Source organism: Paramormyrops kingsleyae, chromosome 8 (assembly GCF_048594095.1).
Source record: "Paramormyrops kingsleyae isolate MSU_618 chromosome 8, PKINGS_0.4, whole genome shotgun sequence".
Lineage (NCBI taxonomy): Eukaryota > Metazoa > Chordata > Actinopteri > Osteoglossiformes > Mormyridae > Paramormyrops > Paramormyrops kingsleyae.
Window position 1 is genome coordinate 14,989,759 of NC_132804.1, and position 26,322 is coordinate 15,016,080.

A 26,322-nucleotide genomic window follows, 5' to 3' on the forward strand; every position below is an offset into this window, starting at 1 on the left:
TGTACAAAAAATAATCAAAGCAATGCCGCGAGGAGGAATGGAACTTGCAGGCCTTTCATCTGGGCTAAATCTGAATGATATAATGTAAGAATTAATAATGTAATGCTATGCACCCTTGTGAAGTTGCCTTTTATTAAAGATGGTAGAAAATAGTTGATCACATGCTGCTGTTTCAGTTTAGCTAAGGCTCTTTGTAGGTCCTTCAGGCAGCGCCATGGCCACCTTACCATTGTAGGTGGACGCATCAGACACTATTTATTCATACACTGTGTGTCTCTTATTCCTAATATTTACCCTGGTCTTCCGTCACTAAATTTAGATTCGTAAGAATGTGTTGACCCAAAAGCGCAGTCCGGAGGTTTTCAGGCAGAGATCATGTCTAGGCCACCATGCTCTATTTTTACCGGAGAGTTTGTCAAGCCGCCTGATGGGCCAGATTTCATGTGGGTGGCTGCCGCACGCTACGTGTCTGACCTTGCCGGGTCCACAGAGCGGAACGTGACTCAAATGCGCCGCGCACAGCACCGCGCAGCTACCTCTGTGTCTCGTGGTACAGTACACGTGGAAACATGCGTGTCAGCGGATGTGAGGAAAATGTCAGCGGATGTCGGAGATAATGTTTAACGGTCAACGGGCAATTGGCGAGCTGGAGGGCCAGTGACAGGAAGACATGATAACAGACAAGCGAGGGGGAGAGGGGAGGGCAGTCAGACAGTGATCCTGTGGTGTTTACTGCACTCTAGTGTGGTAACAACCCAAAGCTTCCAGTTTTTCTCTGTGAATAGTGTCACTCTGAATCTCAGCTTCCTCCAGGAGAGGCACACAGTCTATAATGAAGCACCGTAAGGACCCAGAAACAAGCAAGAAAACCACCTCAGTGCTGCCGCCTTACCTTCTCCCGTGGATTTTGACGCGCGTCCGGAAGGCTGTGGAAACCTCACAGGAATGTGAGGCATCTACCTCCAGCCGGCCTCAGGTCTGCCTCAGGCTTACAGCCTCGGGGCCTCACAGCTGTGGCCGGAGCGGCCAGCTGCCCCCGTCGACGGCTGAATGGAGATGATTGTGCCCCTGGAGAGAGGTGCTGGTGGACTACATCCCCGGAAGAACTTACGGCACAGAGGCGGCCGTTGTGTGTGGGCTTTAGCGAAAAACAAAAGAGATGGCTGGGTGCTGTGGGAAGGTGGCATTGCCCCTGCGATGCCCCCTGGTGCCCTGTAGAAGTCAGGCATCTCGGCGTAGGGGAAGTGACCTTTAAAGGGCTTTGTGGGGTAAAAATGGTCCATAGGATGCAGGGTTGAAATAAGGGCATCTCAGAGCTCGTACAAGGCTGTCTGGCATCAGTGATCTTTCCTGGAGTTTACCTTTAGCAGCCTGAGCGTGATCAATTCACCACCTGTTTTTACTGCATATGATTCGTTCAGGCGGTGTGTGGTTCTGTGGGTTACCTGTGCTGCACCTGTGATAAGAAGGTTGCTGGCTTGAATCCTGTGGTTAGCAGAGCAATTTTGCTGTTGGGTCCTTAAGCTAGGCCCTTAACTGCAAATGCTTCAGGTCCTGGCTGGTCGTGCTTTCTCTATTAATGCATATTGCTTTGGATAAAATTGTTTGCTCAGTAGGTAAAATGTCTCCTTTTGCAAATTGGCTGGCTGTGACAGGAATTTGTGGGCCGTGAGGCCGGGGCCCCTGGGCCCCATGTCACCCTCATGTGCTCCCGCCCCTTCGCAGGGGTTCCTCCGCCTCCCCCCTCCCATCATGGGGGCAGAGGTGAGGTGGGGGCAAAAGCTGCTTGGAGTCCGGTATCTGTTGCCAGGAGAAACAAAATTTTTAAAATCAGATGCGGAGAGTCAAGGCCCGTTTGGAGGAAGCAGGCGGATCAGGTTTCTCCACAAACTTCCATGTTGTGGTGTTTGTGCAGATGTCAGGAGCTGAAGCCCGAAGCTGTCTCCCCTGTACGTGGGGCTCTCTGCTTCTCCTGTCCCTGCTCAGCTGCCTCTGATCTCTCTCTCTGTAAATATTTTCCCCCTAGTAATATCCTCCTGATGTACAGACTTGTATGAATGGATAGTATTTTCATGTGTCCCAGATAGATCAAATAGTCTCTATTTTAAAGTGCAAATACTAATTTTGGAAGGATGCAGGTTAAAGGCTAATTGACAGGGTAAACCATCAGTGTTATGGTAGATGATGATGATGAAGCTGTTAAACAGAGAAACACTTGACCCCATCCTACAGATTCCTCCTCACTGTGGTCGCTGCCCTCTCATCCTACTCTATTCATCTGCTGCTCAAGTCTTCAGGCATTGTGGGTAAGTCCCCCCCCCCCCCCAGCTAGATGCATGGCTCCGTGCCCATTCCTGGCATCTTAATGTTGCATAGCTGCTCAAACCCAGCTCACAGGAGTGATCATTTTGTTGCTTTGAGAGTGTCTTGTCATTCGCCCTGCGTATCCTTCACTGGTGCCTTCATCGGGAATCTATGAGTCGAGGTTTGGGGATTTAATGACATGACATTGCTAGGTGGTTTTAGAACATGAGCTTGGAATGTTCCTGCAGATTGTATGCTTTTATACTTATAACATTATTAGATATAATATTACATTACATTACATTACATGTTTTTTGGTTTATCTTCAAGATAAGTAACACAGCAGGACACTGACAGAAGAAATGGATATGGTTCTGTTGGGAAGGCGTGGTTAGTGAAGGATTTAGCCCCAGAACACAGGAGCAAGTGCCTGTAATAGTAACACAAGATTTTCCACCAAGTTAGTGCAATCCCAGGCCGTATAAATGCAGCTGTGAGCAGCAGCAAAGTTCACAGTTCAAAGTTTTATTTGTCACATGCAGTAGTACTCGTGCAACATGCAGTGAAATGCTTGTTCTGGCAAATTCACTGGCTGTGCTGTATTAATAGGGAATATATTACATATTATACTAGGTGTAATATATCTAAAGTATACAGAGTGTAATAAAATACACTAAATATAAAAATATAAAATACCAAAAACAATAACAAAGACTGTGAGTGGTGCAGATGCGCAGGGCAGTACTGCTATGGTTCGTGTTCTAGGGATCCGAGCCTATGAGCAGCTGGGATTCAGAGCGTTTGGCACCCCGGGGAAGATGGCTGCTGGGATTGCCATCACCTTGCAGAACATCGGAGGTAAGTGGACCTCCTCTCGCAAATCAGGTACATCTCGGTCCTGGCACATGTCTTAATAGTGGTGCAATTCCCCCCATTATGTCCTGATGCCATAAGCAGTGTTTGCCTTTGTACTCCAGACACTTTGTTCCCACTTGTCTTCATTACTGTGTCTTTGATGGGCCCCTTTCTCTCTGCCTGTGTGTCTGTGAATGTGTGGAATGGTGTGGTGACAGGCCTCGCAGCCTCCCCCAGCAGCCGTCTTGGCAGGCTGACCCTGTGCTGCTCCATCTCTGCTTGTTCTGGGCCTATAGCTGCTGCTGACATTGTTTCTGTCCCTGCCATTTTAACAGTCACGGTCCTTGGCCCTGTATCTAAACCTGACTAGTTTCACTCTTTGTCCTGCACCCAATCTCAAACCCAATCTCACTTTGTTCTGTCCTGGACCTAATTTCTTTTTCCCAGACTCAGTCCTCATATTTGTATTCCATTATATGTTCTTGCACAGTCTCAGTTAACCCTGGTATTAGACCCTGTTGTCGTGTCATTCTCGCTCTCAGTCTCTGTTCCCATCCTTATTCCAGTGCCTGTCCTATCCTTTTCATCCATTTCCTGTCCCATTCATCATCCCAGTTTCTCTATGTTGCAGTCCCATTTTTTGTTCTGTCATGGATGGTCTGCTACATTCTGCCCGCTAACCCTTGCAGGCAAAACAAACAGAAATTAGGTTCTGGAACAATAAACAAACACAAGCAATGCTTTAATAAGATAATAAATGTCTTTGCCCAGTCTAACCCTGTCAGTTTCACTTCCGAGCTGCTTAATTAGTGTGTCTCTGTATTTTTCTACCAGATCACCGCTGCGCCGACACAATGCAACTTTTACCCTTATGACGGCCCATTAAGTGGCTGCTTGTCTGAAATATAGGATGCTTTTCTGCATTTTACGATGGTTTTGTTCTTTAACAGTCTCTTGCCATCTGTCTCGTCATACAGCCATGTCTAGTTACCTCTACATCGTAAAATACGAGTTCCCTCTGGTCATCCAGGCTTTTTTGGGGGTGGATACGCCAACAAGGTGAGTCATTCATTTATTAACAGATGTTTACTGACAAGATTCAAATCATAGCACCCTTGTGAGTACTCTGCCCTGTGTAAGTACAGTGTGCTTGTCTAACAGTGTTTTGCTATTAACATCAGTACTTTGTTAGTGTACTGTCCTTGTGTGGAATACAGTTTAACTGTAAAACCCCTATCTACTAATGTCCTTTCCTGATTATAAATTTTGGTATAAGCTCAGACCAAAATGTTCACTGTAGTGTGATCATTAAGTGCAGGACACCTTGATTATGAGCCCATGCCTGGCCCTTGTGCAGTGTGAGGTGTGATCTTTGTTAATTATCTTCTTTCCCTGGTGGTCTACTAGCGAGATTAATGAGACAGACACCTCTCCTCTCCCTGTAGACATCCCCAGTTCAGTACTAATAAAATGGATGTTGAAGAAACAACCAAAAAATGTAGCTTCATTGCAGCACTGAAATTAATTCCCTCCATGAGGTTAGAGAAGCAGATCAAGTCCGTCCTCAGGGCAGATGGGTGTGGACTGTCTAACAGATCCCACTGAGAGGTATCCTGTAAAAACACTATATTATACCCAGAGGGACCATTATACCCCAGTATAGAAACACAAAAGGTTGGAGGCTTGGAAGAGTAGGTGCATAGTAGGAGTGATTGACTTTGATTGGGATGGAGCAGATATTCCAGGATGAGATACAGATGGCATCTTCTGTCTGTTCCAGTAGCTCTATGGGCCCTCAGAAGCACACTGCTGGGTTGTGGTGGTGCTTGTGAGCTACTGCTGTGACTGGAAGCAGACTGGCTGCCCTGGACAGATACCTCTCTCATGTTTTCTTCATGGCCTTCCCAAACGTTTCATCTATTCTGCAACAAACATCATCATTAGTGTCATAATCAGATAGACTATTGAAAATGTAAGGGGCATCTAGCATATTGGCAGAATTACTTTCACAGTGAAATACTGAACCTCAGAATTACCCATGTGCCTTCAGGCAATGGATGTTCAAGAACATGATTATGGTGCAAGGCTAAATTAATTGACTAAACATTTTTTGGTATAAATCCTACAGAGAAATTACTATTATAATTTTCAATTTCCCATGAAGACATTCTGTCTGGGGTGGCGTGGTAGCGCAATGGTTCGCACCGTTACCTCACCCTTATAGGACTGGGGTTCAAGTCTTCGCCATGGTTCCTTGTGTGTGGAGTTTGAATGTCATTGTGGGATTTGGGTCTCTGTACTCTGGTTTCTCCCACATCTGAAAAAACATGCCGAGGTGATTTGGACTTATGGTGTGTGTGTCTGGTGATGGATTGGCTCCCTGTACTGGGTTGTTCCTTGCCTTGCTTCCAGGGTAGGCTCTGGACCCCCGTGAGTTTGCGTAGGACAAGCAGGTATACAAGATGGATGTGTGTTCAGTCAGCATACTATGATGTCATTCCCATAACTCTGTACTTTCTACGATGGGTTGTAGGCCCACTCTGACCCTGCACTGGATGAGCAAGATGGAAAACAGATGGATCATACTGAACTACCCTTTAAAATGTATAAGCAAAATGAACAAAAGATTTATGTGATATATAACGGTTGTGACTTGTTGGGATCAAACAATGTTTTTGTTTATTTCCTTTCTCTGGCGTATGCAGTGTGATTCATTTGGAATTCCTCTTATGAGTGCTCAAGCCCATTAGCTTTTTTTCATGACATGTTAACATAACAGTTAGTCAGATATATAAATAATCATCAGCTTTAGAAGACACTAGAAGTGTGTTATATGCCATGCCCTCTGGGGGGCAGACGTGTGCCAACAATACCTGTGCTTCCTGAGTATTACAGCATGGTCATGTGACTTCTGACATGGCCCCTTATTATAAGCTGTGAAAGTTTAGTAGAAGTTTCTGCTAGGTGCTCAATTAATGCTGTGTGCATGGATTGAACCAGCGGTCATCCTGAAAGCACTCAGACTGCTGCTGTTTTCCACTGTCTGCAGGTACACTGTCAGAAAACAGTAACAATTTGTACCTTTGAGAGTACAGTTACTTGTCACTGGGGCTGTACCCTCAAGGGGTTGCCAATTGTACCCTACCTGAGGAAAATGAGCCTTTTAGTGTAATTTAAGGTAGAGAAACTCTGAGGACCATTGGGAGTACATTAAAGTTATTTGTACCTTGGGGAACAAAACTGTAGCAGGGCTGTACCCTTTTTTCTGATTGTCTGACAGACGCGTGTTAATCCTGGGCACTGTATGCGATGCAGCTAAGCTCCTGCCTCTCTGACTCTATCCCATGTAGTGAGTGGTACCTGAACGGCAACTACCTGGTGGTCATCCTGTCTGTCAGCGTGGTGCTGCCGCTGGCACTGATGAAGCAGCTTGGTGAGTCTGTCTCTGACGTAGCGCTCTAGCACCGGAAGCTCACCCACATACCGAGGCTCCTTCATTCAGCTTTACTGTCCTTATATAAGAGTATATCTATCTTTACTGTCCATATGTAAGAGTAAGTCTGGCTCTGTCTGGCTGATGTACAGGAATTCATCTGTCATCTGTATCCTTGGTTCAAATGTGTGGTGAATGTGCCAAGTCAGAACGGGTAAGAACAGGGTGACCCAAGTGAAATCATAACCAGGTCATTCCGGCAGCAGGGTGGATAGATGGGATTATGGCTGTTTCTCATTTGGTTACAGAGAAGGGTAAGTACAGGGTGGACGGAGTTGAAGAGATCCTCCATAAACAGATTCCCTGTAGTTTTGGACCACAGTGTGATGGACTCAATTTCACATCAGCCTGTTTGTTCTACTATCAGTTTTAAACAGATTGTCCAGCAAAACTGAATGCTGGTTCACAAAGAGGTCTGGGCCTCCGTATAATTTAATGTTGCTAGGGAATTGGAAAAGCAGAAACCGAGGCCTCTGGGGATTTATTTTCACTGCCGAAGCTGCATACTGTAGGCCTAGGAAAGCAACGATTCCCATTAAGTTAGATATCTCCAAGGATAGTCCTCCCCTTGGTTTGGATCGGGAATATTCAGCACAAGGGAAACAACCATGTTTTAGCCCCGACGTGCACGTTTGCAGTGTATCCAGAGCAAACACTGATGACTGATGGTCACATTAATGTTCGCTAATGGCCGCTACGTGGCACGGCTGTGCGACACGAATGGAGGTAGAAAGTGCAGGAAGCGACCTGTAGGAGAGGCAAGGAGACCATGTTCACCACCATTGGTGCTCCTATGTAAACGGCATGCTCTCTGTCAGCGTTTAATCTCCCCTACATGACCTCCATCAGCAGTCAAGCTATCGCTGGTTATCCAGCCAGGCCTCTACACCTGGACCATTGGTCCGCTTATGCAGCTTGGAAGAACAAGGGGCCTGTTTGCGTTACCTGTCCCCACGAGCAGTGCAAACCCCATGTGAAAAATCCGTCCTTTAGGATGGCAAAGAGATGTGTAAAAGACTGGACCTTGAGGATGGAAGGAGGAATTATTATCATCGCCAGTGAGCAGGGAAGCCAAACAAACATACAAAACAATAGATATTCTGCTCCATAACTAAAAATGAATAAACCAGTAACCCTGCGAGCCAAAACAGTGGAGTGTGTGTATCTTGTGAAGTAATAATTTACTTTATAGCCTTAATTACTGATTATAATGACCGATATATCCACTCTTGCACCCCCCACAACATTACTCCCCTTCCTGGGTCTCACCATAGTGCATGGAGCAGCAGCTGTCACACCTTTACGTAATGGATGAGGCCTTCGGAGATGATGGGGCTGGTGTTGGAGGACGGTCTGTCTGGAGCTATTTCTGTAACTGCTTAGCCCAGGAATCTGTGGCGTGCGGCATGGATGAAAAGATCTTTCCACATCCAAGAGATGTGGAGAATTTCATACATATTGGAGAAAAATGCTAAGAGTCAGAGCGTGATTGTAGTCACAACACTGTGTGTGTATCTGCTTTTGCCTGTGTCTGTCTGTCTTTGTGCGTTATTGACTGGGCCTCCTCCCTCTTTAGGGTACCTTGGCTACACCAGTGGATTCTCTCTCAGCTGTATGGTCTTCTTCCTCATTGCGGTACATTCACTGCCCTGGTTTCTCTATGTCTAAAGCCAGCTTCACAGTGAATGGTGGGGAAATCTTAGCTCCAAAGGGATGCAGGACAGCCCCTCCCACGCATACATGCAAAGAATGTATTTGCCATAAGAACAGGAAGAAAAAAATTTCCAATTTAAAAATATAAATTAAAAAAATGGTAACACTTTACTTGAAGCTGTCGTCTATAATTATTAAGCATTATAGATTCCTTCGTGATGCATTATAATGGACTATATAATTAATGGACAGAATTAATAAAGTATTACAGCATTTTCTATTGACAGTCATAAGGCATTATAGTGTTGATTATAATACTTCATTAGCTCCAATGAAGCTCTCATTTAAAATGCACTATAGATAATGCATTTTAATGGTCGGTATAAGAATTAAGAATGCTTTGTACTGCATTATGAAGGTATCTATAGTGCAAATATTATATCTAAATATTTTTATAAATATTTGTAACCATGTTTTTAATGCTTTATAAATGCATCATAATGTGTTACGAATGTGTTCATTTTATTTTATAGACATAGCATTCATAGCAAGTGTTACCAAATCATTTGTGTGGGAACATTTCTCCCTCTGAATTATTCAGTTTTTCTATGTAGGAATGTCTTTTTGACTTACTTTCTGTTTGCGTGATAATCCGTGCACACTGTGCTCTCAGGAGTGTCTTAGCTAGTGAACCAACGGTCTCCATGAAGTGATCCCTCTGCCCACAGGTCATCTACAAAAAGTTCCAGGTTTCCTGTCCCTTCAGAGACTTCTCCTCCAACAGCACGATAATCCTCAACACCAGCGCTACCATGGAGCCTGCCATCAGTTACCATGGTGACCGCAGCCAGGGGTCTGCCAGCCTTTGCAGCCCGCGCATGTTCAACCTCAACACTCAGGTGATGCCCAGGGAAGCTCTATGACAAGTGCAGACAAGTTTACACACATATGCTAAGCTCTGCTCTCACTCTGCAGATCTTTAGTGCACTGGGACAGGGCTTATGTTTGGTGTTATGGTGAGAGTGTTAAGGTTCAGGTATTACAAAGTTCCAGCTGAGGCCAATGCAGACACCACTAAATTGCAGTTTGCTTCGGTAGAAATACTGCTATTTATACCAGTGTTTCCCAACCCGGTCCTTGTGGACCCCTAGACAGTCCACATTTTCGCTCCCTACCGAGAGCTGGCAGGGAGCAAAAATCTGGTCTGTCTGGGAGTCGCCAAGGCCCAGGTTGGGAAACACTGATTTATACAGCCTGATGCAAAGGCGTTAGCATGCTAATTCACAGATAATTACTCCATTGCCATACCAGTCTTACTCACTCTCCACACCACTGCTTATAAACTTCATTAACATGTCTGAATAGGAGAGAGCTGGCTGAATGCCTTGAAGACGCACAGCACATGGATGAAATAGATTGATAGAATGTGCTCATATATTCCTTCACCCTTCAGTCACACGTTTAGATGAATGTTAGACATCACATCTTTATGAGAAGATCTATTGCTTGAACCCTGATAAGTCTGTGCCACAAGAAGGTACAGCACAGAATGTAGAACTTTGCAGAATTTTGGAGCAGCGTACAGGTAATGATTTTAGCGTCTAAAGCTGGAGTGCTCTTTCTGTAAAGGCTGTAAAACGTATCTTCGCGTAAAAGGTCTGAGACTGGCGGCAGCCATAGTGAAGAGGTGCTGTTTTGTATTTCAGACATCCTATACCATCCCTATTCTCGCCTTTGCCTTTGTGTGCCATCCAGAGGTGCTGCCTATCTACACGGAACTGCGCAAGTAAGTCCTCCATCCTTCCCAGCATGCCTGTCTGCTGCCTTCCTGCACAAAGGATCACTTCCCCCGTCGCAGCATTTTGCATCAGCACAGTGTCCAGCTGGCAATTTAGCTTGCTTTCATAATCATTTTGCATCTTACCCCTCTGTCTGCAATGTGTGTACAAGATGTGAGTTTGACCCAAGGCAGCAGTGCTTCCTCTTTGACCCAACATCTATCAGGTTCAGTTAAGATGCAATGCAGCCCACCACAATGGCAGTATTTTAAGAATTGGACAGAAAATACACTGAACAGCTTCTAAGTGTCTGTGTATGAGTGTCTGATGTACGTGTGAAGCTTTATCTTGAGATTTTCCAGAGCATTGTTCTCTGTTTACAGCCCCTCCAAGCGAAGAATGCAGCATGTAGCCAACATCTCCATCGCTATCATGTACTTCATGTACTTTCTGGCCGCTCTCTTTGGATACCTGACGTTCTACGGTGAGCTCTGACCCCCTGCCAGTCCCTCTGGCCGCCGAGCTCTGCATGTGTCACCCTCACCCTCTCCTGAGAGTCTCTCATATCTGCTGCGTGTGCTGGTGCTCAAGCAGAGCCACGAGACAGACGCGTGTGTGACGAATGCCCCCTGCCTGACAGATGGAGCATAGGGGTGTCTGGATGGATGCTTGTTTCTCATATTCTCTTGCTTGTCTCAATAATGTCAGCACCCCCAGAGGTTTTTTTTCCTTCCTTTTTCCTTTTCCTTTTGATTCCTCTCCTCTGTTGTCATCTGGCTCTCTTTTTTCATACCTTTATCTCTCCTTTTCCCTGTTTTTGTATTATTCTGTCTTAATGATGCAGCTCTGTTGTGAAAGGCACTATATAAAAATAAATTGATTTGAATTGTTCCTTGTGGTCTTCAGGCTTGGACCCTGAGTCTGCTTTTTGAGTTCATAAATATATATGGCTATTTCCTAATGTATTTCAGAGAGATTTCAGTTCTCATTGGTGGTTCCTTTGGTTAACTCCCTGAATTTGGGTCAATGTCTTTGAAATTTCTTCTCAAAATACCTTCTACAACTGAAATCATTGTGAGAGGAAAAGCAAGCTTGGAGTAGCTGCTCCCCCTGTTGGTAGATAAAGTGTATGGCCTAATGTAGTGGTGACGCTGTGGTGATGACGTAATCTGCCACGTGTTTCCCCTGCAGATAACGTGGAGGCGGAGCTGTTGCACACCTACAGCCGCATCGACCCATACGACACGCTCATCCTATGTGTGCGCCTGGCCGTGCTGACAGCTGTGACGCTCACAGTGCCCATCGTGCTATTTCCCGTGAGTATCCACCCCCCCCCCCCACCACCACCAGCACCACCACCACCCTGGTCCATTTATTTACACATTTATTTATTCACTGATCCTTTCTCCCTAGGGATTCCAACCCCATTTTCAATGGTAACTACATATTAATTAATGTAGGGCACCCATTAAAACAAGGATGCAAAACAAAATTAGTTCAGACCGCTGTTATTCTTATACAGCCTAACAAACGGGTTTTTTGTTTGCATTTCCAGTCTCATAAAAAAGCAAACAAAACTAGATTAATGTTACACTGAAGCTAATGTGAAATGTGACATCGTTAAGGGGTCTTGCAGTTTGCAAACATAACAATAAAGCAATTACATAGGTGATAATCAAGATAGTAATTGTAATAATAAATGTAACTCTTGGCATGTAGCTAGACAGATGGAATGCCAGAGGAAATCTGTTTTTTTTATCTTGTGGTCATATTCACTGTGTTACTGGCCATGGCATCAGACAGATTTAGCCCACAGACTTTTGGATACAGCGAAATGTTGCACCCACCCCCAAGCACAGTCTCCAACGTGATGTTAGACACGGAAGCTCCTTCAGGTGCTCAGGTGCTGGCAGCCAGAACGTGACCCGCTTCTTCTGCAGGTACGCCGGGCAATCCAACAGATGCTCTTCCCGAATAAGACGTTTAACTGGCTTCGCCACATCGCCATTGCCATCATTCTCCTTGTGCTCATCAACATGCTGGTCATCTTCGCTCCCAACATCCTGGGAATCTTTGGCATCATCGGTGAGCTTTGATGTCCTGTGAAAAAAATCCCCAGTGAAAAGTCTACAGTACTTTTTTTTACTTATAAAAGAAAAGCTCACTTCAGGAGCAAGGAACAAACATTTAAATACACCTGTTGTTCCGTTTATAACAGTGTTTTTTGAGTTTAGCTTTTTGAGTCTTTAATTTTTCATTTCACAGAGCAGTAATATTGATGGATTCTGCTGTGTGTGTATGTGTGTTTGCATTTGATACCCTACAGTTTGCCATCTCCCATTGCAGGTGCTACGTCAGCGCCCTGCCTCATCTTCATCTTCCCCGCTATCTTCTACATCCGCATTATGCCCAGAGAGGACGAACCCATGCGTTCTGCCCCAAAAATCTTGGTGAGTATCTGTGGCCATTCCTCAGCTGAGAATTTCTCACTGTTATACATTGCTCTTTTTCTACTCTTAACCGTCTGCCGCTGCTGTAACTCTTTTGCTGTCCTGTAGCTCTCTCTTCCTCACTGCTGTAAATCTGTCTGACTGCTGCTGTAACTCTCCCTTTCTCTCCTGTAGCTCTCTCTTCCTCACTGCTGTAACTCTCCCCTTCTGTCCTGTACGTAGCGCTCCCTCACTGCTGCAAATTTGTCTGACTGCTGTAACTCCATCTTTCTTCCTGTAGCTCTCCCTCACTGCTGTAACCATGACTGCTGTAACTCTCCTTTACGCTCCTGTAGCTCTCTCTCCCTCACTGCTGTAACTCTGACTGCTGTAACTCTCTCTTTCTTCCTGTAGCTCTCCCTCACTGCTGTAACCCTGACTGCTGTAACTCTCCCTTTCTTTGCTGTACCTCTCCCTCCCTCACTGCTGTAACTCTCTTTCTGTCCTGTACATAGCTCTCCCTCACTACTGTAAATCTGTCTGAATGCTGTAACTCTCTCTTTTTTCCTGTAGCTCTCTCTCACTGCTGTAAGCCTGACTGCTGTAACTCTCCCTTTCTCTCTTATAGCTCGCCCTCACTGCTGTAAACCTGTCTGACTGTTTTAATTCTGTCTTTCATTACTGTGACACTAATTACGGTAACTCTGCCTCATGGCTGTAAAACTCTTCTTATGGTTTTTTTCACTGTTTATGTTTCAGGCCACTTGCTTTGCTGCACTGGGTTTCATTTTTATGATAATGAGTCTAAGCTTCATCATCATTGACTGGACAACGGGAAGCAAAAATACCAACAGTGGCCATTAGGATTTCCTCCACCATTTTCCCGTATTTTGGTTTCTGTTTTATTTGGGTGTCTTTCGTTTGGATCATGTGATATAAAGGATGCACTATCTCTTCCAATAGTTCAGGGGGTCAGGGTATGCAAAGGGAGTGGTGTGGAGGGATCAGGCTTCAGGACGTCCGCTGGCCACACCTCTCACCCCACATCAGCAGCCCATGGTAGTGCTGAGATGGGAAGCCCAGCGGGATCCTGAACCTTCCAAAAACCATGGCCCTGGTCTGATCCATACAGGTGGAGGCCATAGACACTCATATGTATGTTCTGGTAGAATTATGGCCAGACAAAGTTGAGTGATCAACAGCAGTACTTGAAACACCTTTAGTCACAGCAGGCCAGAACTGTGTTATGTGTGTGTGTATGGAGACAACACTCCCCTAGTTACAAGGGACTTATGTGTCACGCAGCTTGTTTTTTACCTTAGAATAATCAGTCTGAGTGCCAGTGAGGTGTCTCGTAAGCTCTTTGCAGTGTTAGTGCTTAGTGAAAGCAGACTCCTTGGTCTAACTGTCCTCACTTTTCCTGACCCTGCTTCCCCTGGTACGCCGTGCATTCCACAGTTTTTATTCATCCCGTGTCATCATTGAGCTGACTTCAAAAATGATAACTGAAAAAACCTTAAATTCAATGCATTAGCGAAATGATTGTTTAACTTTCCAGTCATGTTAACCCAGTTTGATGAGAGTAGTGGTGACAAATTATTACTTTATAGTTTTTAATCTTTGGTTTAATATCATTGGATTTTGAATTAATGAATTAGTCATTATTTTTCATTTAATCAATGATTACTAGTGTGTAGCCTTTGAACAATTAACTAAAGAACAGATTAAACTAATAAAATTAACTTAAGAAAATATATATAAAGAATAACTATATAAAGAACATGGAAACAGTGGTTCAGTGGGTAGCATATCTTCATAGCCATGGGTTCGATTCCGGATCCAAGTTTTGTATGTATGGAGTCTGTCTGTCTCCATGATTGATTGCTCTGCTTGGTCCAGTTTCCCCCCCCCCCAGTTCAAAAACATGCCTTTAGGTGATTTGGTGCCCTTAGTGTGTGAGTGTGTGCCCTGCGATGGACTGGCATCAGATCCAGGGTACGCCCTGCCTCCGGGTTCCCCGCCACCCTGCCACCCAATGGATAAATATATGTATATTCTGTTATGCTAGTTACAGAAATGATAAAATCATATTTTCACAGTAATATATTATGGGAAAGCTGGCACAGGTAGAGAACAGGATCATAATTTAGAAAAAGCAACCTGGGGGATTATTTTTGAGGTTTCCACAATTCAGGGTGAGTAGAGAATGGAGGAATGGGTGAACTACACAAGTGACAAAACAGCACAATATCGTAAGACAAATGAAGAGATGCAATGTTAGCAGGAATTACAAAAACACATCTCAGCTCGGTGATCAGGATTTTGAGAAACCAAAGCACAATGTGACACCGCTTCCCGAGCAGGCATCACATCCATGTGGTATATTTAGCCTTTTTGTGAAAGAAGTGTAAAAACTCATTATTATTGTGCGTTGTGATAATTTTCACAGTGCATTTAATTAAAATCTCAGCCAAGCCAAATTAATGTGAGATCAGCTGGACTAAAAACCAGCACAAATGCTGTGCTCTGGGGGTGAGCGACAGAAATGTCGGGTTAGAGGATTCAGCTGAAATTACACCAGAACCTCACTGGAGACAACAAAGCAAATGTAGGATAAAAGATGCCAGTGCATCTACAGTGCATTCATCGGGAAAAAGAGACCCACCCCAACACCAGCGTGGATAAATCCTTCTCCCCTTGTGTTGTATGTTTTTAATCTTTTAAGGTAGATGCTGAAGGGCTTTGTTATGCCAGTAGTCCAAGATGTTATTGAGCAGTGCTGGTGTCATTTCTGGCCACTCGCTGTTATGTCACAACACTCCTCTACAGGAGAGAAATAATACATAACCTTACAATCTCAAAGTGATAGAAAACAGAGAACACCTGGGAAAAAACACACGCACACAGGACCCTTTCTGCTAATGGAACCTCATTGTGGTATGATTATGTTTAATAACACTGTATGAACTACAGAGTAGGTTTACATTTAAAATGTAAGTTTAGAATGGAGATAAGTGGCACCACTACAGTTAGATTTAATATGGATCGTCGGATAGAACGCTTAAAAAAGCTCTGCGTGTTCATAACGATTGATTGCTATACTAAATCCATCCATTCATCTATCCATCCATCTGCTAACCACTTATCCAGTACAGGATCATGGATGGAGGTTGGAGTCTATCCTTGGCAGCACAACCTATGTGCACATCCCAGATGGGATGCCAGTCCATTACAGAATACACACAACCAGTGTATCAGTGCATTGTACTGTATTTGTATATGTATCTACTGTATGTCAAGCTGTCGTACAAGGTCATACACTGGACCCCTATTAAATCCCCTGTGTGTGTGATTATACTTAGCCAATGAACCTGATTCTAATTCTGACACTATAGCTAGTTTAATACCCCTAAGGAGTTAAGCAACACTGTCACCCACTCAGCCACAGTGCTGTCCTGGTAAATTACATACAATATTCACAAACTGACCAATTAAATACTTAACTTTGTAACTTTTAAGATGAAATATATGTATGTTAAACAAAATAGTAATAGAAGTTAATTAACACAGTACAAGGATATGCAAATGTAATTATGTAATTTCAAAAATTTCCCATCATGCTCAGTTCCTGTTTGGCATCTCCAGACACACTGCAGTGCACCCCGTGTTGGACAACATCTGTCTGAGGAACTGAAAGGAAACATTAGGGCGGCTACTGTAAGAAATGTAGATATCAGTGTTGTGAAGAACACGATCATCCTGAGCATAGAGCTGGAAATGTTCGGTACTCGAGGTTGCTTTTACGCCTCTTTTGTCTCATGAACACTGAAGCCCTAAAACCGAACCCCAATGCCAAAAAATCAGGAACAGTCTAACACAAAACACAGTCTCTTGTAGCGTGTTTTTCGCGGTTTCTTGACTTTTCCTGATTTGTGTTTCTGCACTCGGTTCTGAGCCTTCATGCACTGGTCGACATTGTACTTTATAGCAAAACTGATGCCACAGTTCTCTGTAGTGAAACATCCCTGTGAAACTCTTCTACCCTTAAAAATCTGTGTTTTTGGTGGTTTGTTAAACACAGAAAAAAAGCCACAGAGTTTCTTTTGTATCTGCTGTGTGCCTGGTGTTTGTGTAGAACTGCTCTGTGGAACTTTGTCAGTTTCTTGTCCCAGAGTGAGTGCAGTACCGTTGTATGTCTGTGTCATTGTAATACTCACTACCCTATGAGACTAAATGGTTATGAAGCACAAACCTCCTGAACAGGAACGTCCCCAGTCCATGTGGTCAGTTGTTGTTTCACTGTTGCCCACGAGTTCGCATCTACCTTTAATGTCTTTGTGGCTTTAGTTACCAGTACCTCACTGACCAGCTGGAACTCCACGGGCAACACATTCGAATGGGAAGCACTGTGCAGCACCATTCCCACTGAGTGTAGCAGGCAAAACAGAAGCCAAAACTGAACACCAAGTGGCGACATTTTGCCATTGAGAGCTGCGACTGACCATCATATCTGGGCACTGCCTCTATACCTTTAGCTCTGGTTATGTGACTCACTTAATGAAATGATAATGAGTAAAGTAATAACTTCAACAAATTTTGGATTTGCACAACAGCATCTATATATATTGTACATAAATGTAAACCCTTTTTATTCCTGATGCATATCTAGTTTCATAGTGTAAATAGAGATGTTTTAGTTTGGCGAAAACAAATGTAATCGTTTAAAATGCTTTTAAACAAAACTTATGTCTGATTTTGTTTTTATCAGTAAATTTAAATGCATTTCTGAAGTTGCAATGGGTGTTGCAATAAAAATGAAAACAAGACACTTGTCATGCTTTTCAACATGTCTGCACTTTCATAATTAGAGAGTGTAATTTCCTTCTTTTTTCATATTGACGTAGTCTTAGATAAGTCAGATAGATAGTAAACTGCTTCTCTTCAAAGCCGATAAATCACTTAATGCAGCAGGAAAACAACTTTGTAGGTCTACGACTTTTGTCATGTTCAGGAGATTCCAAACAACTTCGGCTAATAGAATAAATTTGAACATAACCACACATATAACCGCACAACAAATAATTTATTATGAAGTACACGTTCAAGCATATTTAATATGGACACGACCACAAACGCGACCACTCAATACATTGTAAAAACACACCCGGATTTTTCCATGCTAGTGTTTCGTATCCTTTTTGTAATAATATTTAGCAAAACGCTTTGTTAAAGATAACAGGCTGCATAAAATGGTTCAAAATACATTTTGTATGTCACCCCCTCACATCCATAACAAAGAATGGGCGCATGACAATTGTCGTTATACACATCGCTTCTAACATATTATAATATAGGTCTAATATTATTATAACATTAAAATTGGTTGAACATTTAAATCCCATTTTAAAGGATTCTCTAGCAGTCCTGCGTATCTCACGCACAGTGGCGCTGTTGTACTTGTTAGAGTTTTTACTCTCTGTATTCTCCTAAATTTCCACTGATATAGTGTAATTCATAAATGTTGATATTCAGTACTTAAACTCCTGTGGCATCCGTTTGCATTATTTGCAGTTCCTAATTTTAAGATACCATTTAACCTTTTAAAATATAGCCGACCATATTAATGAGTAACATCATCAGTAACATTTCAGTACAAGTTATTTGTAAGATCATAGTACACCGCAAAAATATGTATATGAAAAATCAAATTTCTGAAAATTACACTTTCAACATGACTCAAATAAAAGACATAAAGTAGTTATATTGATACATTATTATTTAAACACGCCTCATTTAGCCGCGATTATGACTCCGGCGACTATGCGTTGCGAACTACAGTTCCCATAATCCCGCCGGGTTGGCGTTGTTACTGAGGCAGGGCGGGTTCCCTGAAGGGAGGCTGTTCGTCGGTTGGGGGGGAACTTTGGGTACGGGTGTGGCGGCAGTCAGACGGAGCACTGAATCAGACTAGCACGGCGACGCTGGAGAAGGCTGGAGTAAGCTGGACGGCTGAGCTGCGACGGATTCGGTCAGTGTGTTTATTCAGATCTGCGCTTGGCAGTCAGGACCGGACGCCTTCGGGTTCCGATCCGATCCGATCATTCCCGTCGCCTCCGGTCCGCCCTGATTCGATCCATTTACAGTTGTAGGACTTCTGCTTTACGCTTTAGTGGGCATTTCATCATCATCACCTAACTTTGAAAGGACCGTTATGCTCCGTTTCTAAGAGGCTGTTCTTGGAGATTCCGCTTCTAACTTCAGAGCCCGAGATCCGCGAGTTTCACTCCATCGGCGACACTTCGTCTCGCCGGCTTCGTGAGATTTCCGAAAGCACCACACGGATGGATTATTAGTTTCCTGTTTTCAGAAGCAAAACGCCGAAGTTAAGAGTACGCTGACGGTTTGTACGGACTTCTGAAACACCCAAACGTGAGTATGCCATGCGTGAAAGGTGAACATAGCCCGCTGACTTGATGAATACGGATGGATAAGGGGGTTTTTATTGAAAGGGGAAGTTGGGTTACGGCCGCTTAGGGGGAAGCGGTCCGTCGAGTGACACTTTGCTTTTTGTGTCTCCGTCGTGAAGCATGGGCTGCACGGTCAGTCAGGAGGACAAGGCGGCCGCCGAGAGGTCCAAGATGATCGACAGGAACCTGCGAGAGGATGGCGAGAAGGCGGCCAGAGAAGTGAAGCTGCTCCTGCTGGGTACGGCTGACCTCCGCTCCTACACCTAGCGGGCACCCCTGACCCTCAGCGTGAAGCGGTCACACCCCAAAGCTGCCCTTTCTCCGCGGGCTCGGCTGTTTATTATGCTTTTGACATAAAGAAAGCGCATTGTGTCTACTGATAACATCTGGGATTGGCACGTATGACATGTATTTTGGTGGTTATTTAGCATAGACTATAACGGTGTATGTGAAACGGACCCGAGATGCAAGTTGGAGAGATGTGGAGATGAGGGTGCTGATTAACACCTTTAACCTTTCTTCTCACATGATCACTGTAGTCCAGAAGTTAGGTGATCTGTTCCATTCTCATGGTTTCATCATAGTCACAGCATCTCACCCTAAAGGGGCAAAACTAATGGAAACTAAAGTACCTTATACACTTGTTAAAGTAAACAGGAGCGTTGCTAGAGATTTGTGAAGGGGGGGGGGTGCTAAGCCTGTATTAGGGGGGTCTGCTGGAAATGGCCCACATTATTTAAACTAACTGGTGTACATTTATTTGGGGGAGGGCTAAAGCCCCCCTAAAACAGGCCTTACAATGCCCCTGAACGTATCTTTTTTTGTTTCCTAAAAATAGTTCTTTTTCTGTCTTATGGTAACAAAATTTTCATTTTCTTCAGTTTCACCATGCAGTAGTCATTAGCATTTCAAGAATTTAAGTGAAACCACTGAGGAAATGAACATGTGTTTCGTTCACACAAGCTGTATAGATACGTGCCTCGTTCTGCATATGTAGGTACTGTTCAGCACCTCTGGCTTTGGGTATGTGCAGCGCTTTAACAGAGAGGTGTGAGGATTAAAATCCTCACACCTAAAAATGACAGCTGGTTAGCTAAGTTTTCCATCTACCTGCTTTTACTGGGTCATTGGAGATGTCGGAATTGTTTTGGGCGGCCCGTTTTCTAGTTTGTTCTTTCGAGTCAAGTCCTCCAGGTTACCACACCAACGCACCTCGGGGTTAATGGTTACCTGGCTTGGCAATAAAAGGCTTTGGCAGAGTCTCTGTAGATGAAAGGGCCGATTTACCGTAATAAAATTAGAGTCACGAGCGGCAGGGTGCCCTTGTACAAACCTGACCTTTGATAGGAAGACATAAATGGCGAGAATGAAGGCTGATGTGACTTTTGAAATGTTAGTCGAGTTCATGAAAGTTTGGTCTGGAAAGACCCTGAGAATAAGTGCTGTTGGTTTTGACCTTTGAACTCCTTCAGAGTGTTGTGACAGCAGCAGAGAGCCGCTGTGGGAGTGTTTCACAACCAGAACTGAAACGGCCCGTTTGGGTGCCTACTGCCAAAGTGTGGCCGTTTCTGCTTGGAGTCCGCATTGCTTCTTGGAGTTCTTTGGTACCTGGTACTGCCTCTTCCCTGAGTAATGCTGTGAGCCTTCAGCGTAATGTTCTCCCCCATACTGGCTCTGCCTGTGTCTTTGTGACCTAGTGCACTGTACATTTAGCTTTCGTTTTGCGCTGGGCTGCTGCTCCCGGTGGAGAAGACCCAGTCCATACTGAGAGGGTTGGACAGAAACTAACAAAAAGTTATTTTTCATGTAGTTACTCATCTGACGTATTGGAGGCATAATCATGTCTAATTATAGACTTACTATTAGCTTTAAACCCACAAAGGCATTCATTTGACAGTTGGGTTGTTGAAAATGTTGCTTACCTTTTATGAGAGGATTAGAAAAAAGCAGTTTGTACTGTCACCTGATCCCCTTATCCGCCAGATCAGTCTCTCTCATTGCGGTTCTGCGCTGGGTCTTCTGCTTATTTGATACTTTGGCACAGTAATTATGCAAACCTCCACACGCTTTTAGAAGGTGCTTCAGATTATTGAAATGTGAGAAATACTCACGGCTGCATTACTCTTTGTTGTTTAAAAGTGTGCAATTTTTTTAGCTTGTAAATAATGGGATCAATTTAAGTGTCTGTATTTGGCTCATGCATCCAAATGGCGGTGTTGAAGATACTTAAATAATGCATTTTAGGGATTAGTGTATCTATGTATGTCTGTCTATAATGCATATTCAAACGGCGGCACTGATGATATTTAAAAAATGTCTTTAACAGGATTGGAGTGTATGCCAGTGTTTGGCACAGGTGTCTAAATGAAAGTGTCGATGATGCATGAAATAGAGAACTATTGCAATCTATTACGCTTGAGGAAGAGTGTGCGTGTGTGTGTGTGTGTGTGTGTGTGGCCCCAGAGGCCTTCTTCAGGTAGACGGATTGCTGTTTTGGTTCTGTGATCAGTTGTCTGGCTGTCTGTCTGCGATCAGTGCAGTGTGTGAACTGGCTCTGCTTGGGTTTCACAGTGGTATGTGGTGAGAGCTACACCTGTGATTTATGGGTGTGTCTGTGTGTGTGTGTGTGTGTGGCTGCCTTTTCAATGGAAGATTCCTGTCTGAAATTGCCTGGTTCCAGGAAGTTCTTAAATTTCACATCTGTTGCTGTAAAAAGGTACGGTGTAGTTGAGAAATAGCCCCCCCCTCTGTCTTTTGTTGTTTCAACAGTCAGGAAAGTAGGCAGAGCAGCAGCATGCTATATGAACTCGACCACCCACCGCCCCTTGCAGACTCTAGTAGACTACCGAATAATGCCGCTCCGGTGCCTGAATTTCGACCCTTTCCTTTTCCTCTCTTTTTGTATTGCCCCATTTTCAGCCAGAGTGGAAATTTCCTTTGGCTTTGGAAACTTCCTCTTGTCCAGAAAAAGTCTCATGCACGCTCACACTCACCCTCGCACGTATGGGAGCCCAGCACACATGCTCAGAGCACCCGCTAGTAACGGCTTTCAGCTGGAGAGTACGTGCGTGCTTCGACAGGCCGCTCAGAGGGTCTTGGACATGTTCCCCCTGTGGGAAAGTCAGAGAGTGTTGAGCTCCTTATCGCATACAGAGAGGACATGGACCAGAGCGGAGTGCATTCATCTCAAAACCATAAGGGAATGAGGATCAGGCTCATGGGTGCTGGACTGATTAAGAAACAGCCAACCCTCCCTCCGCCCCTCCTTGGTTGGGGTTTCCAGTAGCCGTGTTATTTTGGATCTGCTCATCTCCATGAAGATGTAGCTATCCCAGGGTTCCTCACATGGGGCAACTGCTCAGGACTCGTTCTTTCCTCAGCCAGGTCTTTGCATGTTGAAAGGTCAGGTGACATGCAGACGTAGAACAGCAGGTCCCTACTGAAATGGGCTGTTATCTTTAAATGGTATCTTTCAGAGCCGGGCTGGTCGAGCGGGTAAGGTGGCTGTGTTCATTTGGTTAATAGCAGTATAACGGAAGTATAACATTGGCAGCTCTGTTTTTATAGGCCTCACCCACGGCAGCTGAAAGTCTCCCTGCCAGAAATAAGGGGAAGTACCTTCAAGCAGTCCATTAACGGCCATCTGTGTGTGCTCTGGAACTCCAAGCGCTGGAGTAACCGGGCTCTTACTCAGAGATGAACTCATCAGTAATCATGGAACATGAATGGCCCAACGTGGGTATCTATCCCAGAATACTACCACTGCTGTACCGAAAAATGAAATGTTTGTAGGACATACATTCAGTGTCTCTGAATATAATAGTTTCAGATTTTACTGAAAACCAGAAAGGCCGTGTCCCAGAAGCTTGCTAGCAAGTTATTAAAGGTCTCAGCCTGGCTGATGTCTTTACACCTGAACATTCACTGGCTTTTATAGATTGTTTTGACTGGTGTGATCCCAGTTAGTGTCTCCTGAGCGATGGGCTTGTTGCTGGATCAGGCCTGACTGGCAACTTAATCAAAATCATGCTTATACGGTGTGTTTCAGCCTAAACACAGGTTGAGTTGTGCTTTTTAAGTTCGTGTGTGATGTCACCCTTGGTGAAGGTAGATGTTGACTTCAAAGGAGTGTCGCTGTCATTATGGACTGGCTAGGAGCCCTACTCAGGTGTTTATCTCGGTATGTCTGAGATTTTCTGTCATCCCTGATAGAGGCTGGTGAGGGACTGAAACTCTTGTAAACACTGGGCTGCTAAGGAGAGAGAGGTTTTAAGGCTGCTGATAGCCACAGCCAAGCCTGAGGAGAGATGAGAGTCCCTGGACATAAAATTGCCTCTAGTAATGAGTGATCCAGGCCAGCTTAACCCCCTGCATGGATTAAATAGTTTAATTCGGTTCTTGCTTTGTTTGGAAGATGTAGTGTAGCTCTTGCTCCAGTACTACTTGCACTTCTACCTTGGCATTCATTGGCGGCTCAGTTTAGTTGCCCTCATGCCTAGTTGTTAGTTGCCCTCATGCCTAGTTGTTAGTTGCCCTCATGCCTAGTTGTTAGTTGCCCTCATGCCTAGTTGACTCCTTGACAGCATGTATGTTTGCAGTATGCTATTTGGCTCACTTGTATGTTGCTTTGGACAGAAGCCTGTGCTAAATATACGTTTATATGTAAATGTAAATCGAAAGCATTTTAAAACTACGCTTGGCGCTCTCCAAATCACCCGAGCCTTGTTTCCAACTTAAAGTTTTCTTTGTCCTCTGCGAAGGGTGAATCAGAGTAAACTGATGTTTGTGGGGTCTAATTTTAGCAGTGGGTAGACTGAAAGTACGTCCAGATGGCCTGCTGTGAAACCTCAGGCCTTGCGTCATCTGCTGCACAGACGGCATCTGGAGCCAAGAGCTGGCGGGGGCTCCGCCCTCCTCACGTCGCCATCGCACACGTACATGGCCGCTGGCTCCCAGGGCGCATGCATCAGCCTGAAATGCGTTCTGCTCTGAGACATGATTGCGGGCCCCAGCTCATTACGGTGTTGCCATGCTTCAGGCAGGAGCTCATGCACGCGTCCATGCACACGTCAGTCCGCACCTGCTCAGAAATACCCCGTAGAGTCCCTGCCCACCGGAGCCAGCTGTAAGCCTGCTACCTGTGTGGTTCTGATGGCAGAGTGGCTCTCTGCTTCCGCGTGTCCAGCTCAGTGTGGTGGCCTCTAGCAGCTTGGCTCATTTCTCCTTCTCTCGTGGTTCAGCCTCCTCTGACTTCCTCCCTGGCTTTCTTTGCCACTCTTTCTCTGCGCCCCCCCACTTAGGCCTTGTTTATTTCTGCAAACTGTCCACATCCAGCCGGCAGTCGGTTTCCTGCCTTGCACTTACCCTCTGAAATGCCAAAGTCTTTGCCCTTTTTTTGTGCTCAGTATCTGTGAGTCTTGTGCCGTTTTCCTCACTTCTTCCCAAACCTGGGTGCTCACTAGTCCTGCGCTTCCTTGCACTGTAACTTGGAACCGAGCTTCTACTAAAATCCCATTCGAAGAATACTTGAAACTATAGTGGAACTGAGAGAAGTAAAGGGTAATGGAGGCAAGAGTGAAGCACCACTGTGAAGTCCCTGGTGGAAGGCCTGGTCCAGCATTTTTTCTAACCGTGACCCTGCAGCATTCGTGGCTTTGTTTCCATAAGTGTTCTGGTACTGCTGTGTTGAGAAAGCAGTGCATGAAAATAAACCCAACTGAGTTTTGTTTTGCAAACGAGGGGGTCAGGAAGCTTGCCAGGAGTAACCCGTTAAGCTCTGGGCCTTAGAGCCAAGAAGCTCTGAGTCCTTGTTAGATTTTTCATTGTAGCAAACGCAATGTGAGCATTTTTGTACCTGAGAGCTTTTAACCTACTAAATGCATGCTTAGATGCCTTGTCAGATTCTCCCACGAGGAAGGTACGACTGCAGGGTTGTTTCTGTAGCCGCTCTACTGATGTGAAGCTTATTATGGTGCGGTGGAGTTGCATTTTGACAAGGAGCATGGAGGCTGCTGTTCATGGATTGTTTTATGTGTGTGTTTTGTGTCAATCTTGTTCAGTCTAAACTTGTTAGACGTTATGATCTGTTAGCCTGTTGGTTTGCAGAGGAAATGCGTCTAAAGGAGGATAGGGGACATGAAGGGAAACCACCTTCATTCTGTCTCCAGACACTTCTTTTGTGGCTGTCACCTCATATTGTATTACTGCACTAGTAAATGTCACCATAGCAATTGTCTTTGTCTCACTGCGTTTGAATGGCGATGAAGTGAAGTTGACGTGGTATATGGACTCACTGGTCGTATTCTCTTAGGCTGTATCGGACTGGTATGTGTCACATGATGAGTGGTTCTGTTCAGACCTTCATTTCATGGAGCTATCAATGAATTTGTTCTGAAGTATTGCAGGAACCAGTGACTGAGGGTGTTGGTCCCACAGGAAAGCCTTTCTGCTTGCTGAGTAGCAGTGGCGGAGCTTGACTTTTATTTAGGGGGGGGGGGGGGGGGCAAAGGGTGAGCAAGGGTTTCTTAGAGTGGTCGTTTTAGCGCAGGTAAATGAAGGAAAAAAATATTTTATTTATTAAAGTAGATTAATTAAATTAATTAATCTAGGCAGCTAATTAAACCCTCACATTACAGTATAGTGAAGTTGATTCAAAGCTTTAATATGACATGCAGAGCCTGCTTACATGCAGTGCAAAACTAATGACTGGTTCTCCGCATATACACTTACCACACAGACTTCAAGCAAGGGCTAGCTTTGCTAAAATAATAAAACAACACTGTAATTCAGCATTAAAACATACATACGTACAAAGACGCTGTCTAAAAGACGATCTATATCAGCACGAGCAGGGCTAGTGGCTAATTTAAACGAGCCATGCAGCAGACAGTGCGCAACGCTTTCATGCTGCTATTTTTTATGTACTGCAAGTGTGTGACCACCTCTCATTAGGAAGGTAATACAGTGTAATATGTTATAAATACCCGATTAACTCCTGCTGTTATCAATACCGCGGGTGTGTTTTGGATCATGCAGGAACGGGCGCCACTGCCGGAGCTTTTAGCCAATGACATGTCAGTAAGCAGCACGCACAGGGTACTGCTGCGTCGGGATGCCTTCAGGGGCTCTCGGAAATGATAGTTTTCCGCTCAAATTTTTGCCCGATCTCCTCATTGGTATATTTTAATGTTTACCATTTCCAGCGGGGTGGCACTGGGGGTGGCAAGGGCTCCGTTGGGGGTGGCCCCTTTGGCTCATGCTGAGTAGGTTACTTTCACAGTGCTTCTGGCATGTTTTGTTCCATTTTTTTAATCCTGCTGGCAAATCTTTGCAAAATCTTCGGC

The 26,322-nt window shown here is 44.6% G+C and overlaps 2 protein-coding genes across 3 annotated transcripts in view; both read left to right on the forward strand.

Annotated features, from left to right (window-relative positions):
* slc38a3a (solute carrier family 38 member 3a) overlaps positions 1–17,336 on the forward strand; it is a 37,338-nt gene extending 20,002 nt beyond the window's left edge. For both annotated transcript variants that reach the window (XM_023804140.1, XM_023804142.1), the window contains 12 exons: positions 2,233–2,306; positions 3,070–3,162; positions 4,137–4,218; positions 6,510–6,592; positions 8,229–8,287; positions 9,034–9,204; positions 10,012–10,091; positions 10,467–10,567; positions 11,275–11,399; positions 12,024–12,168; positions 12,430–12,533; positions 13,272–17,336. In XM_023804140.1, coding sequence (XP_023659908.1) covers positions 2,233–2,306; positions 3,070–3,162; positions 4,137–4,218; positions 6,510–6,592; positions 8,229–8,287; positions 9,034–9,204; positions 10,012–10,091; positions 10,467–10,567; positions 11,275–11,399; positions 12,024–12,168; positions 12,430–12,533; positions 13,272–13,376 — 1,222 coding nt within the window. In that variant the 3' untranslated portion in view covers positions 13,377–17,336. The remainder of the gene's footprint in view (positions 1–2,232; positions 2,307–3,069; positions 3,163–4,136; positions 4,219–6,509; positions 6,593–8,228; positions 8,288–9,033; positions 9,205–10,011; positions 10,092–10,466; positions 10,568–11,274; positions 11,400–12,023; positions 12,169–12,429; positions 12,534–13,271) is intronic.
* Positions 17,337–18,397: 1,061 nt separating this feature from the next.
* gnai2a (guanine nucleotide binding protein (G protein), alpha inhibiting activity polypeptide 2a) overlaps positions 18,398–26,322 on the forward strand; it is a 36,605-nt gene continuing 28,680 nt past the window's right edge. The window contains exons 1-2 of the mRNA XM_023804072.2: positions 18,398–18,941; positions 19,099–19,217. Of these exons, the coding sequence (XP_023659840.1) occupies positions 19,100–19,217 (118 nt within the window). The 5' untranslated portion in view covers positions 18,398–18,941; position 19,099. The remainder of the gene's footprint in view (positions 18,942–19,098; positions 19,218–26,322) is intronic.